The following is a 15,906-nucleotide window of genomic DNA, read 5'->3' as shown; positions in this document are numbered from 1 at the left end:
TTGGACTTTAACGAACATTTTAAAACAAGAATTAGCCAAATTGGTCTAGGCGTTGTTGAGTTATGCGTTTCCCAACAAATTTTGCGATTCATTTTATATATTTTTATTTTAAAAAAGTGAAAAAAGTGAATTTTTACGAACTAGTTCCATAAAAAAATGTAGTCTAAATACACAACCTATGAATAGCCTCCCTGTCAAGCGTGACAACCCTTTTTCTCTGGAAGACAACCCCCTTTCATCTTTTTTTTTTACATAGCAGTATACATAAAAATCGTTTCTTATATAGTGCACGCCATTCAAAACGGTACATGTGCTGAAATTTGACGAACTAACCGTTGAAGTTTCTTCTCTTTTTTTCTCTGTGTGAGCAGTAAAAAATATAAATACCACACTGTTATAATGTAATGTCCCTTTGAGATTAAAATATTTAAATTTAGCATGTGTTGAGCATAGAAACTGTTACGTGTGTTAAGTATACTTACTTAGGTACACGCAGTTGTGAGATGTGTTTTCGCGGTGACCACATGGGGAGGCAGGTGCCCTTTATTCACCATACCCACCGATGACATTAACAGCTGCTTATGAGTTATTAATTTATTTCGCCCCTACACTTGGCGCGTCGAAATTGTTCAATCAAATACTGTTTGTTTTATTAAGATTAATGAATTTTTTGATCTTGTAGGTAATAAAATGTGTTGGTGGAAGCATAAAACTGTATTCCTAGAACATTATTTTCGTTAGTAGATAATTAGCATGGAATCAATTTTTACTACTGCGCGCGCGCGCCCAGCTCAAAATAGTTCATGCCCAGGTGCTGTGGTTGCGGAGTGGAGGTCGTAAAGTTATAAGTACCCTTGCCCGAGACGAAGGAGTATCGGTATTATTAGCGACTGACCATTATTGTGTTGCATGCGCACCTCTACCACATGTCGCATTTGCGATATTTTATTATTGCCACACGACATAATCAAAAATCTACAAATGCGATGTTTTAGAGCAATTTTGATTTGTGTCGTGTGATATTTTCGGTTAGATTGTTGTGTGTGAAAGATGAAAAGAAACATGCGTCGGCGCAACGACACACATCTAGGTAGTCATGCGTTCGCCTTTTGCATATTTATAAAATATAGTTTTGTTTCAATTTTAATGGTCATTAATTTTCTACAAATAGGAACCTATTTTAAACATCGCGGAACGATCGTACTTACAAATATGACCATGCGCCACACACTAAACTGATTTCATAGGTTAAGTGGAGGAGAATTATGAACAAGAGAAAAGGTGTACTCGTACGTAGTTATATTACTAAATATTTCTAAATAAATTTAATGCCCGCCGCGGTTTCCTATACTCATGTTGAATGTGTGTGTGTGTGTGTGGAATTTTGTATGCTAGACGTGTCTCGATTTAAATCAGCTACCGGCCGGGAGTGACACTGACTGTCGGTGCGATGATCATTCAAGTCTTTTTATTGTTTACTCATTCATAAATTCATACGACATTGGGTGTTGGTGCGGCGACGCCGCGGCGTCGATGCCATGCAATTTCTGTAATGTTTTTGCTTGTTGCAGATATTCCGACGCAGGTGCCTCCGCTCACGCCTGGCACGAACAAAACGATGACAGAGGCGCTCAAAGCGTCTTTTGCGTCTTGGGAAAAGGAACAGATTCGACTCAATATTACCAAAGGTAAGGGAATTTCATTTTTATCTGTTATAGGCAACCAAGTATACAAACACTTGTTTATATTTAGTATTTTTCTGTTCGTGAGTATGCAACCGAATTAAGGGGCACACCTAGTGTAAAATTTTCAAAAAATCGAAAATTTTTTTACCATATTTCGATAGGTTATACCTTTAAAAATAACATACTAAAATTTTAACTTGATATCTGAAATAGTTTTTGAGTAACAGCCATTTGAAAGAGTCGCCGCTCGGCAGTTAGATAGTTGCATTTTATCTTTAAACGCGTTTTTCTCGAAACAGCATTTTTCGAATTTGCTGGCGTGATTACTCGAAGACAAATGATCCGATCGCTATTAATTTTTTTTTGCATCTTCTCTATATAGTTCTCCATACAATGACCCTCCAATTTTATGATCTGATCAAAAATCGAATTTTGGCAGGCCAAAAACGACCAAAATTTTGGGAAAAATTTAACTTTTTTATTCAAAATGCCGCTATTTTGTCAAATTTTGATTTTTTTGTTCGCCCGAGGGTCATTGTATAGAAAATATGTTTTAGTTTAAGGAGAATTTTTTCTGTTTGGTTTTATCGACGGGGAAGGCTGCAATCACGCCAGCAGTGGAGGACCTTTTTTTTTTGGCGCCGCCGGAGATCGCGTGTCATTTCAAAACTAATTGATATTTTATTTCAAAAAATTTACTGTGTATTCACAAAACGTGTATAAACATACCCTCCAAATTTTAAATAGGTGGATTCAATAGTTTCCTTTATATTTAATTCCAAAAAATTTGCAATTTTTTAAGTCGTCACACTAGGTGTGCCCCTTAACTCTTAAACTATTGGACAATTTTCCTAAAAAAATTCGTGTGCGTTCATAATTTGATCATAAAAATAAAATGATATAGATTTAATTAAAAATTAATATTTTGAGGTTAAAAATGCAATATTTCACGTGAATTCACATCCAAAATTTTAAATTTATTATAAATTTGATTTTAACAGTTTTATTTTATTTAAAAAAATGCAAATGATTTATGATGACATTTATTGATGAAGGGGTACGAAATTAGCCAAGAAATACCTTGCGTCATCTTAAATAACACGATCAATTATAAATAATAAAGTCGTGGATAATGTTGGCGCATAAATGCGATCGCAATTTATTAATACGTATAATAGCCGCTGTTTTGCGTCTAACAGTAACACGCAGATTAATCAGCACACAGCATCACTTGCAGCACGCAGCCAGAAATATGCTGGAATAATTGCAATAACATAAACCTAACGGATCGCCCGGATAAATTCCACGCACCACACATTGGAATTCTTTATTCTTTAAAATTCAGCGCGCTTGTAAATTGCACTGTGTGTGTCAAACACGTCGGTATATCGTGCGGCTAATAGAACTTGTTTCCCAAAAAAAATCTCCGATTGAGCGCGCAGATAAAGATAGACCTGTAACACAATGGATTCTCACCGTGCACAAGAAAGGGTTGATTGGTCAAGTCTCGCGACGTGTCCAAATACCGGAAACAATCAGATACGAGGTGCGGGCGGCGCGGGTCAGGGAAAGTTTCCGCTTCTATTGAAAATCAACTGCGTGTAACAGCGCGGCGCTTCCGGTGCGCGCTCGAAATTATATTTTATAATGTGCTACATTCGAAAATTTCTACTGAAAGACACACTACTGATGGTGAAGTAGTCGGTACTTTGTTATTTGCCCGATGTCTGATGTGATGTGATGCTGAGCGCTGAGTGAATCGCTGGAATTCATATGCACGCGGGCGAAAATCGCGTAACAATGACTCGCGAAGCGCGAGGGAGATTGAAAAATGTATCGTGATGATGATACACGCGTTTGCAACTTGTTTTCAACTTCAGATTTCTCTGCCGCGCTGTATGAAGTGCAGCGATGCGTGCGCGCGCTGAAAAAGTCCGTAATACACGTGGGCGTAATAGTCCGTTCACAATTGGCGCGCACTGGACCATACACATCGGTATCAAAGTAAAAATCTCTAATTACAGCCGCATGAACAATGACTTCATAGCGCGCTCAATATGCTTTTATAGTTTTGGCCGCTTTTTATCTCATCTGCTGCTGCTGGTGCTGCTACTTTGCTGGCGATTCTTCTACATGACTCGGCGCGTATTCAAAATTCGACGCGGTGTTTTGCAAAAAAAAAAGAGTAAATTATTTGGCAATATTGAAATAAAAGTGAAACGCTTTTTTCGGACGGCTTGTGCAAACTGAAAATAGTCTTGGGTCAACACTGTCGGCGTTTTTGATCCTGATCATGGATATTTGTAGGTGCAAACACGCGGAATTGTAATAACTAACATTGTTATTCTGTTTGCTTTAAAAATATTGGTCAAACCATAACTCACCAAAATTTTCAACCCAAAAAATCTCAACGAGTTTGAATGAGTTGAGTAAATATTTAATTTAAAGTTTAATTTTTTTATTTTAAATTTTTTCATTTTTTGCTCTGCAAGTTGTCTATTTGTGTATTTTTCTCTTGGAATGTGTGATGTGTGTGTTGTGCACTAATGTCAACAATGAGCGGACGTCAAATGGGTCTTAATTCTCTCCATCATCAGCTCACCATTAGCCAGAAACGCTGGCAATTACCGCAAAGAAGTTGCACTCGACTTCCTCATTCACCAAACATGAAAATTTTCAATCTCGCGCAGGAAATAGTAACACGCCGCCAAGAAATTCGAAAGGCGCCGAAAGGACGCGCAACAAATCGCGAAGGGGAAATTTTGTATTAGCGTGTGTCGCACCCGCGCCCCTCCAAATATATATGGACTTTTATCAATCGGAAATAACCCGAATGATAAAAGCGTAACCGCGTTACGCGAAACAATTTCCTAATTTTGTGTGTGGCGCGTGTTTTACTAAATAAAAATCACATCTTTTGCAGATCCACGAAACTGGTCGGAAAGTCACGTCGCCCACTGGCTGCAATGGGCGTCTAAGGAGTTCTCGCTGGAAGGCATCGCCCTGCACCAGTTTCACATGAAGGGCAAGGATATTTGTGCAATGGGCAAGGATGCATTTCAAGCGAGAGCGCCTGCCTTTGTCGGTGACATCCTCTGGGAGCATTTGGAAATTCTACAAAAAGGTAAACATCACTAAACTAATTTAGTCATTACCAAAAAGCGGAATTAGAAAATTACACCAAAAGCACCGTTTTGATTCGAATGTAAATCCGAAATAAAACCAACAGTTCCTGTTGTTCGCCGCAAATTGTATGACTCACGATTATAATGAATGTGTAACGCCTTAATAATAATAATAATCATTATTATTACTTGGTAATTAGTTAATTAATTAATGCAGTTTTCAGTGTTTTAGCGCTGGGTGTGTAAAAAGTTTAGCAATGTTTAGTAACTTGCGTCAAATGTGTGCAAAGAACGAAAGCGGGGCACTGGGCAACCATGAAATTATTTTATTTTAAACTTTAAACACGAATCGATTAATTTATACACCGTAAACACAAGTTATCGCGAAGGTTGTTTTATCATGCACAATTTAAGGGCAATCAGAGTCGTAAAAATAAAAATCAAACTAATTGACTTGATAATTACTTTAAGCAAAACACAAACACAAAAAAAAACACATTCTAGTCGTGGTCGTTTTGCGCGAAAACAAGTAAACGTGTTGCGATTGTTAGGAATTATCGAAATCAACGAGCGTGCAAAACGCATCTGATAAAGCTCCTTTCGTTTTGTTGCCACACACACACTAACACACACGCGATATTATTGTAATTATGCAAACTCGTAATAATTGTTATGATGCGGCTGGAGTTTTCTTCATTCGTATCGATCGTTTACGTGCCAATTATGTACCGTTCGAGATAAGCGGCTAGCTGGAATATGTACTCACTTGTTAGCAATATGATTCTTAGGCATTTGTGGCACATTTTTCACGTTGCAGATGTGGAGCGAGAGCGTTTCCTGGCGCAATCGAACCAGAGCATTTTCGAGTCGATGAGTGTTCCGGACCTGACCTACCTGGACCACTACAGTTCCACGGGAGTTATGGCTGGTATTGACAGGAAGCCCATCATACCTCCTGCGCCTGCGCACACGCCCACACCATCTACACCTGCGCCGAATAACAATAACTTCATGGAGGGTAAGTTTTTATATCAATTTTTATTCTTTTACATCGAAAACAATTATAATATAAAAATGAATCGGAAAATTTGTTGGTAAGCGCATAACTCAACAATTCTTGCACCAATTTGGCCATTTCTTTTTTTAAAATGTTCGTTAAAGTCCAAGGATGGTTTTTACGGCGAGAAAAATTTGAATAATTGCCGGGAAAACCCTGAAAACAGTCTTTTTCTATAGAATAAAAGTTGGCATTGAGATTCAATCGTAGTTATAGTTAAATAGTTGAATCCGAGATGGCGCGCTGAAGTGCATTATTAGCAATTCTTTATATAATTAATTTCTTTAAAATAAAATTGCGAATCTTATTGATAGAATTGTCTAGAACAAGGAAGTAACAACGAATTACATTTTAATTAAACACTATCGCGGTTATAGTTTATCCATACCTATTTTACAGTTTTCTGTAATTGTTAATGAGATAAACGTCGATTAACCAACCGTAAAAACTTTGCATACAAAGAACAATTTTTATTAAACATGTTGTGTCCGAATGTTGGTCATAATTCAAAAACGATCCGCGAAACATATTAACCCAGATTAGGTAACAATACAGAAACTAGTGTAAACACACTCACCTACACACACACATCGCTTGAAACTTTCGGAATAATTCAGCGTGACGATGTGCCTCGTTTATAATTACGCAAGCTAATAACACCTCCGCGGCGGCGGTTGTTCATACTTACGTACATACTGGCCGTAAACAAATAAAAGTGCACACGAACGACCCGCACAAGATACTCATCTGGGTATTCGGAAATCTTTTTGTTATTATGACGCAAAGAGACGGCCTAAAACCTCGCCAAGCAAATCGCAAACAAAATGCTCATTGTGCATAGAATGCTGCTAAAGCCAGGGTGGTGATTATTACGTTTGGCGTGCGGATTTATTAACCGTTTTGTATGATTGTATAACTCGCGGCACTTGATCGCGAAGATCAAGTGAGGTTATGCATCTATCTAGGGACTAGCGGATCGGTTATGCAGATCGCTGCACTACCAACTGTAATATTACTTTTTCGATTCAGAGCCGCCGGCGAGAATTGATAAAAGGTCAATTAGTTAAGCGAATCGTTTACCCATTCGCATGCATCGATTTCTTTTCGAATATTATGTAAATCCGGCGGTGTACCAATAATAACATACGCATATCCGAGTAATAAATGTGTACCGAACGGAATTAACATTTCGAACATTAAATTTCCATATACATGTGTTCTATATGTTATAATAGAGCTATTAGCTCATAGTTGCAGAAAACAATTGCGAATTACACGAACGATGAAAACACACATAAACGACGTGCACGAGTCGGAGCCACCAGACCGGTCAATCTATTTCATAAAACGCATTTAAGTCTATAGCGCGCATTTGTATGTTTGTGTGAGGATGGGTATGATAGTGAAAGTTAGATAAGGAGGCTTCGTTTTTTCGGACATGCTTCGCTTCCAACAATGCCTTCTTGCACCGCACCTCACTCTCTACTTCTTGTGTGTGAAGTGGTAGCGGCGGGCCATTCGCAATCCGAATCGGAATCGCAACTTGTTTTGTTTTTTACTTTACTACCACTCATAATTCGTCCGTGGACACTTCAAATACAAGTTGTGCTTTGTGTGCTTCACTCGGTTGGAGATTTTGATTTTTTGGCGGAAAAATTGTGTCCGATGTGTTGTGTGTTTGGTGAACGTTTCGCATCATTAGTTATTGTGTATTCGGTGTGCTTGGCGGCTGAAGTGGATTTTTAAAATGGCATTAGTCTATCGAGGTGGGTTTCACGAGAGTTAATTATTTCCTTTTTGCGTTAGAAGAGACACGCATTAAAACACAATCGGTGATTGTTTCCTGAAGTCAAACGGACGTGTTTTGCATCCTGCGCGGATTTAGGAATTGACAAAAACTCACAAAAACACTTCTAGATTTCTTATACTACTTATACTTAAACATGATAACTTTATACCGACAAACAAGAGGAACTGAAGATTCGTGTGGAGAGTGTGTGGATATCGAGGAAGTTGACCGTTTGCTTTTTTTTCCTGCACGTCGACGAGGCAGGAAATATTAAAATCACATTCTTGAAGGCGATTAGCGTCTGAATGTAATTAGAAGTCAATGTGATACACGTATAAATTTCTTATCACTAATTAAAATTATTACCAACATATTTCATAAACTTCAACAGCTAATAAAATTAGTTGCTTGACGTTTTTCTACCATTACCTGGAATATGATAAGATAACAATTTAAAACGGTAAAAAGTGGCAACATTTCAATTAAGAATTCAACACACAGCGTCGTGAATCTTGGAATATTGGTTCCCTTAGGTTGAAGGTACCCTTCAACCCTCCCATATCCGGTGGGCAAACCAATACATGGGTCCCCTTGACAAAAACAAGATTTCTTCGCTGAATTCTTGCCCCGCTCACGTGCTGAATGCAGAATGAAGAATGAAGAACTAAATACATTTGCGTACAAGTATATAAACGCGCGCACAGGGCAGGTAACACGATCGCGGATCTGCCCACTGGCACTACCCTATCAATGCAGAGGAAGTAACCCAAGTGGCTCGTTGTAAACATTATACGCGCGCATAATGCACACGTGCGCGCTGTTTACCCCTCGCGTTCCGGTGGTTTCTTTTCGGGGCGCTCGTAGACAAGATGTGCCACTTGAACTACGCCCGATAGACATCTCACACGTCTGCAGTGTTGCATCCCAATTTAGGGGAAGAAGAAAAAAGGGTGTACAACTCAACTCAACTACCAATGTCACTCAAACAGATGCTTCTCGGCAACTCAAGATGTGCACGTTTAATTATTTAGTTATTAATATTATGCAATGGGCAAGTATGCCGATTGCGGTCCGGCGGGTTGTCCGAGTGTTGGTGTTGCTGTCGATGGACGGAACGTGCTCAATTGCAAATATCCTGCTCTGGGATGTTCTGTAAACTTAAGTAACTAACGGACACACGGCGTGCGCGCTCGCGCGCGCTTATCAACCGACCTCTCTCGTCTCTATTAAATATTTATTATTTCGTTATACATTTACACGCTTGCAAAGGATGTGTATCTCTAACATCCACGCGCAATTTGTTAAAAATATCTTCATTTTCCTATGGGCGCGAGTCAGATTAAATGAAAATTTGAATTTTAAGCGCACCAAACGCGCAATTAAAATGTTTATTATTCATGCGTCGTGTCAGGAATTATAATCGCGTTTAATTTACTCACTTATAACATAATATGTAATGTCTTGGTTTTCCAAGCAAGCCAAAGAGAACGGTTAGTTCAGGCTAAAATTAAAATTATTTTATATTTAAACCTAAATCTTTGAATTTTTTTTTTTTATTTTATTCACATTGGTTTGTATTTCTGTTTTTGCGATAATTTCTTTTACATTATTCTGCGGTGATGCGATAAGAGCTATCGCTTATCGCGAGCGACACTCGTGTAAACACAATGGTTTCGTGTTGGGTTGAGATAACGTGTGAAGAACACATTTTTCTGTTATTTCATGCAGTGGGTACAAATAGACGCATAATCACTTTAGAATTACTCACCATTGAAAGTTCTCTGAGGAGCGTGCGCGTTCGAGACTCTCGGCGGTTAAGTGCACTTTGCGAAATCAATGCGGGCGTTTAAGAGCAATAAGTTTCAATCAAAGTTAAATTAATTGCTGTGTTATGTTTATTTTTAACTGATTAATAAATAAAAATTAATAGGATTTTATCAAGTTCTGGTAATAGTAAAATTTTTAGTTTTTAATAAATTACGTGAAATCTAATCAATTTTTTGACGTAATTTTTTCAAAACTATATTTTACATTAAATTCTGGTTCTATCTATGTAAAAATTTTGTTAAAATCATTTTTTTATTCAAAGTTATGGACCAAATAAATAATTTTCTATTTTTTTTACAAAATCAAATTTTAAATGCTTATAATTTATTCTAGGATAATGCTACAAATAAAATTTTCATGTAATTTGATAGAAAATTTAATAGAGAATATAATTTCAAAGTAATTATTAATCTAGCTTAAGTCGTTCTCGTGTAATTAATGAATTACAATTACAAGAATTATCCACCATGGCGTCAACCGCAATTGTACTTTGATTGTTGGTTATTCATTAATTAATTGTAAACTAATCAATTAACGTTAAAAATTGTTTCATAAATTCATTCAATATTAAAGTCTGAATATAACAAAGCAAACATTTTGTCGAAAACAACTTTTTGTCAAAAGTTACAGAGATTTAAAGTAAATAATGTAAATTTTACAAAATACCACTTCAAAGCTTTATAACTTTTTGTACAAAAATCATATTAACATTATTCTTGCGAAATTAAATGTAGAGTTTAATGCAGAATTTACTTCTGAAAGAATTACGTATTTAACACAAATAGTTTGTGATTAATTTGAATTTATAATTAATAGACAGCCTAGTCTATAAACAACAATTATTGCATCGAAATAAATATACCAATGCATTGCACCACTTTGAATGCTCACGTGCTATGGTGTCAGGTTGCTTGGCGGAGATTTCCGGTCCCGGAAGTTGCACAATGCGCGCCCGCGCGCCATTCAATCGTAGACAAACACGAAGACTGCATTTTCGGATCACTTTGTTCAGTATATGAAAGTCCTGTGTGCGCTTTTAATTGAATTGAAGAATTGAGATGAAGAACATTCGGAAATGCATTTGTTTCGACCAAAGAATAAAGACGATGCGCGATCGTTTGAAAATTTTCCGCATTTTATATACACACACAAGCTCTAAGGGTAGCCTATAAAGTCACGATCGAGTTTATTACAGAGCGTAATTCGATTTGTCCGCGAAAAAGCTTTTAAGGGAGTCTTGTAATTGTGTTTTGCTTTGTTTTTATCCGCACCGATGTCTATCATCACCCACCAAAAATAATAATCAAGCGAAAATGTTTTGTTTAAAGTGAGGGGTGTATGTGTTTTTTTTATTTGTCTTTTGATATAGTGGTGGGGGAAGAAAGCTCTCTGACACACACACATGTATTCTAAGTCGCGTTAAGTCGGGGGCCTCGGGTCGCGATGCTCACTCCCTCTTCGCGTTCGCGCGCTCGCGCCGCTCGTCAGTCTTAAATCGCGCCTCTCCACGAGCGGTCGCCACATCCTCTCCCGCCCGAACCGGTAGTGACGTAGTCCGGAACCACGGAGTCGTCCAGGAGCACCATGGTGCTACAGGTGTTGGATCTAGTCTGCAATACGAACGAACCCTTCTACGGCGACTGCCCGCAGTCGACCTACACGAATCTGGATTTGAACGCGTCGCATCACACAACCTGCACCGTCCTGCCGCCAGGTACACTACCGCAACCACACATACACACAGTATAAGTTATTCTTCTTCATTATGTGTTAATTCCGGCGACGGAAACAATAATTAATCAGAGCATTATTGCGCGTGGCGCAAGAAGCGAACAATGTGGGCCAGGGTCGCCGCGTGTGCATGGATATTCTAACGATTGTTGTGATATTTCACTTTTTTACAAAATAAATGTCACTTTCGGCACTACCGATGCGCATCCAAGCTTGCGGGCGCACTTATTAAATATGATGCAATCGTGGCTTTCTAGCGATGCGAAATTACTGTATTGTCGTCGCACTTTGTTCTTCATCATATTCTGCATAGTTTTATTATGTTTTTTACGATTAATCAACATATAGTACGCATTCGATATTAGAATATATGTGACATGTTACGAAATGTGTATACGAAAATTATACGCTTTGAAGTTAAAGTATATGCAAAAAAGGAATGAAATAATCGAAACAAATGTAAATAATATTACTCAGTGGGTTAATTAAAATCGAGTTTCGATTGTGCATGATTGTCATCATCATGTCGCATGATGTCAATTCACGGATCGCTGATTATTTTGAGTATTTCGAGAGATTGATAAATATCAACACTCGGAATAATTTCTATGTTTGATTTTGATGTGATGTTGGTGCACAAATTAACCGCTTGGTTGTAATATTTCAATTTTGGCGGTATACGCACAACGGTTGTCTTGGGCACGGGCCCTTTGCAACAGGTGTCCACCATAAGGCAATGGCATGTGGAGGAGTCAGCTGTGGCCCAGCCATATGTCTTATAATGAAGAAAACCGAAAATCGGAAGAAGCCACACTCGACAACTTCCACAATTTAAATTTAAAATTTCAACAGACATAAAGCACACACAAACTTTATATTTAAAATTTTTATTAAGTATCTAGTTGAGTATTTATTTATATTTATTTATAAAATTATTTTGTGATAATTAGATTTGAGCTTCTTTGAATTCGCGTTGTGCCGCAATGTTTCCATCTCGATTTATATAAACGCAAACGCAACTAGTAAGAGCGGTTTCTTTAAAAAATGCAAACTGGTGTTCGAGAGACAGGTGCATGTGCAATGGAAATAAGAGCGCACCTGCTGGGCCTCCTTGTCCAGCGAGCGAGCGAGAGGGCTAGTAATTCATCGACGCACGCTTAACGGACTCCGTGATACTATCACCGGGGGTATTCTTGCGTGCATTCATATTACAAAACTGCCGCGGATAGAAATTGCGTTTTTACTTATTGTCTACCTATAGGTATCTATTATCTGATTACGACGACACTGAATTTCGACATATTTCACTACTTTGAGATTTTATCGCTTATCTTTTCAATTAACATGCTAAACACATAGTTTTTCAGTAGTGAATAGTTAGGTTATGTGCAAATTAATAGTTGTGGATTTCACCGCTGTGGCGCTACATTTCATAACCTAATTTTTCTTCTATTTTAATGTCGTTTCATATAAAATCAGTAATTTATTCTAGTAAAATTGATAGTGTATATATAATTTACGATTTAATCTTTCCTGTGTTTATACCTAAATTGATTAGAAGTTTATTTTCTTGCACTGGGCAAGTGTAAAATAATGTAAACCATGCGGCGATTATTAATATTCAAAGAGGCGTCCCGCGTCCATCTCGCAGGATATCCGGTTACATTGATGAGCGGCTCGTGCTCACGTTGATTGACTGAATCAAAAATAATCCTTCATCGATTCATCTTTTTTTGTGCGCGCGTATATAGCGGCGATGACCCGACTGCGTGCGTGTGCGCGCCGCGGGTTTTTTTTTATAGCGCCATAGTGGGAGAGACGCTCTCTCTCGCAGGATTTCGGTGCGGATGCGTAATAGGTTTTCTTGGACCAACGGCAGGAAAGCCGCTGCCTCGATGCGCCGATTTGTATGCGGCGCCGCAGCAGGAGGCGTTGCTCCGCAAGCCAATAAGGTTCCCGCCAGCGACGGCCTCGGTCGCAGGCGCCGCAGGATTTGTGCACATTGTTCTAAACAAGCGGTGCGCGCACATAGACCGCGGCCGAACTTAGAACGCGCAGCCGATTGGCGCGCGCCTAAACTTCTCCGAATCGATTTTGTATATATTTGTATAGCAGCTATGAGATGTTGGCTTTAAACTTAGTTTTAATGGGTTTATTTGCGTTTTCTAGGTGGTTATGGAATGCGCAGTCCAGCATGCCCACCCACAGAAGAGATCCGCGATGACGGATCGCCGCCCCCGGGTCCGCCGCAAGGATTCCCACATCTCCAAAGAAGCCCCATCTTCCATCACCTGAAAGAAGGCTACAAAACCACCTGCCCGCTGCCCGAAACGAATAGCTACGGCATAGACAGTCTGCAATCGTTAAACAACGACGAGCAGAACGCGTTCATGACGAACAACACTCACTACTCACCCGAGGAGCACGAGTACCAGAATCTGGAACAAGGGCATCAGCCGCAGTTCATGGAAAACTCACCGGAATTCTATCCGACGAGCAACAACCCGCTGGAAACAAAGTTTAATCCGTACAAAAATTATGTTAGAGGTAATTAATTTGTTTATAATAATATTATAAACAAATTTAAATTAAATTTTTTTTTTTTTGGTTTAGGTACTCGTTATAATGATGTATATAGTGATAATTACGGCGATGCGTACGGCGCGCCCTTCCAGACGGTCCCCAGTGGGCCACCGAATGACCAGTGGACGCATGGACACGATATGGGTAACCTCGGCCACGTGCGTTCGCACCCGCCCTTCATGCCGCCGGGGATGTCGGTGCGTGATCCCCTCGGTCAAGATACCAAACCCATGATGCAGAACGGCATGATGGGCGGTTATAGTAATAATAGTGCAACGGGCGGACCCTGCTTCACTGGTAATTTAAAAAAAACACACTTTATATAACTAATTGGGTTTAATTGTGTTTGTTAAATGTGTGTTCTCAGGCTCGGGCCCAATCCAACTGTGGCAATTCTTATTGGAACTGCTCACGGACAAAACGTGTCAGCCTTTTATATCTTGGACGGGCGACGGTTGGGAGTTCAAACTCACCGACCCTGACGAAGTCGCGCGGCGTTGGGGTGTGCGCAAAAACAAACCCAAGATGAACTACGAGAAGTTGTCGAGGGGGCTGCGGTATTACTACGACAAAAATATTATCCATAAGACTGCTGGCAAGCGTTACGTCTATCGTTTCGTGTGCGACTTGCAGACATTACTTGGGTGGGTTTTATTTCTTTTTGTGTGTTTAATGTATGCAACCAAGTATACATGTTTTTACTATGGAAATTTATACATACTTGCAGATATACTCCAGAGGAACTGCACGCAATGGTAGATCTCAAACCCGAAAAGAAGGAGGACGACTGATGCATATCAAACTCTCTACTCTCATCGCTGTAAAGTGCGCAAACAGATCCAGCATGGACGAAGGTGCCTATTTCAAGCCAGCGCCGCCTTGACGCTGGACCAGTCCTACTCGTACCCGGCAAGACTGCTTTGCAAACGTAACTACAAATCATTTTGTTCAACACACATAGACTCATGTTCAAGTTTATTACTATTAGTGAAATGAATCAAAGTAAAAGAATGATGATCGAGAATCGTGCGCGCATGCAACAAGAGCAATTTTCAAATCGTTTTCGTGTTTAGACAATTGATAATTATTAGAAGTATCAACTTAATTAAATAAGTTTGTTAGTTGTGATGTTATCATTAATTAAATTGTTTTTGTAAGGTATATTGACGAAGAAGGAAAAAGAATGGAGGCAAAGACGCGTGAAATTTATGCTCTCTGGCTGTTTTGCCGTTCTATATAAAATATTTATTAATAAGCACCGAGGGTAATATCAAATTACATCTATATAAAATAATATATCAATAATATTTGTGATAAGCCTTAAATCAGATAGTGTATGTTTATATTTGAACTACTACTGAGGGGTTGAATGTTCAATGAAGTTGATTCGATTTGTCCGTGAAGCAAACACGCGCCCCACACCCCTGATTGTTACGTATTTTTATACTGCTAAATTTTCTGTTCGACGAGATGCATTTTAGCCAAATTTGGAACGGACGTCTTCAACTGTATCTGATTCAAAGATCAAACACCACCGCATGCAGTGCTTGTGCATTTTACTTAATTCGATAATATAGCTCAAAGACTATATTAGTGTATTTTTTAACGAGAGCTAAAACAAATGGAGCCGTTTATGTTTTGCGCGTTGATGCGCGGACCAACGCACAACACAACCACAATGATCCGGATACGAAATTGTTTATATTTATTCAAATAAATATTTGGTGAAACCAAATTTTTGCGTTGATCTGTTCCACGTCAATGTGATTTATCAAATGCGACGTTTTGTTTGTGTTAGCTCTTCTCTCCACTGTGGCTCTTTCATGATAAATTGTTTCCATGTAATACATTGTGCGAAGTTTTACTACTTCGATAATCTTATTTGGTCTCATTTGAATAATAAAAAAAAAACAAAGATAATTAAATATGCTTATTCATAAGTTATTCATAGCATTGGATAGAGCTTAATGCTCCTGTTTAAAGGAGACTCTGTATTTATTCAATGTGTATAAATATTAATTAAAAACAAATATTATGTAAACCGTTTTTGTTACTTACCTGAATCACGAAATGTAGCGGCCATATTTTTTCTGAGGCTGAAAGAATCAT

General features: G+C 38.6%; 1 protein-coding gene across 3 annotated transcripts in view; it reads left to right on the top strand.

Annotated features, from left to right (window-relative positions):
- The window catches only part of pnt (ETS transcription factor pointed), a 51,137-nt gene extending 35,299 nt beyond the window's left edge, over nucleotides 1-15,838 (top strand). For all 3 annotated transcript variants that reach the window (XM_065312924.1, XM_065312926.1, XM_065312925.1), the window contains 7 exons: nucleotides 1,572-1,688; nucleotides 4,609-4,809; nucleotides 5,628-5,828; nucleotides 13,384-13,761; nucleotides 13,828-14,094; nucleotides 14,165-14,441; nucleotides 14,525-15,838. In XM_065312924.1, coding sequence (XP_065168996.1) covers nucleotides 1,572-1,688; nucleotides 4,609-4,809; nucleotides 5,628-5,828; nucleotides 13,384-13,761; nucleotides 13,828-14,094; nucleotides 14,165-14,441; nucleotides 14,525-14,588 — 1,505 coding nt within the window. In that variant the 3' untranslated portion in view covers nucleotides 14,589-15,838. The remainder of the gene's footprint in view (nucleotides 1-1,571; nucleotides 1,689-4,608; nucleotides 4,810-5,627; nucleotides 5,829-13,383; nucleotides 13,762-13,827; nucleotides 14,095-14,164; nucleotides 14,442-14,524) is intronic.
- The last annotated feature ends 68 nt before the right edge of the window (nucleotides 15,839-15,906 follow it).

This window comes from Atheta coriaria, unplaced genomic scaffold (genome assembly GCF_025399875.1).
Source record: "Atheta coriaria isolate IRGN ID8LTWV9N9 unplaced genomic scaffold, Caltech_Dcor_3.1 hic_scaffold_9_pilon, whole genome shotgun sequence".
In the NCBI taxonomy this organism is placed as follows: Eukaryota; Metazoa; Arthropoda; class Insecta; order Coleoptera; family Staphylinidae; genus Dalotia; species Dalotia coriaria.
Note: the sequence above shows the minus strand (reverse complement) of the source record. Positions and strands in the feature narration are given on the sequence as shown.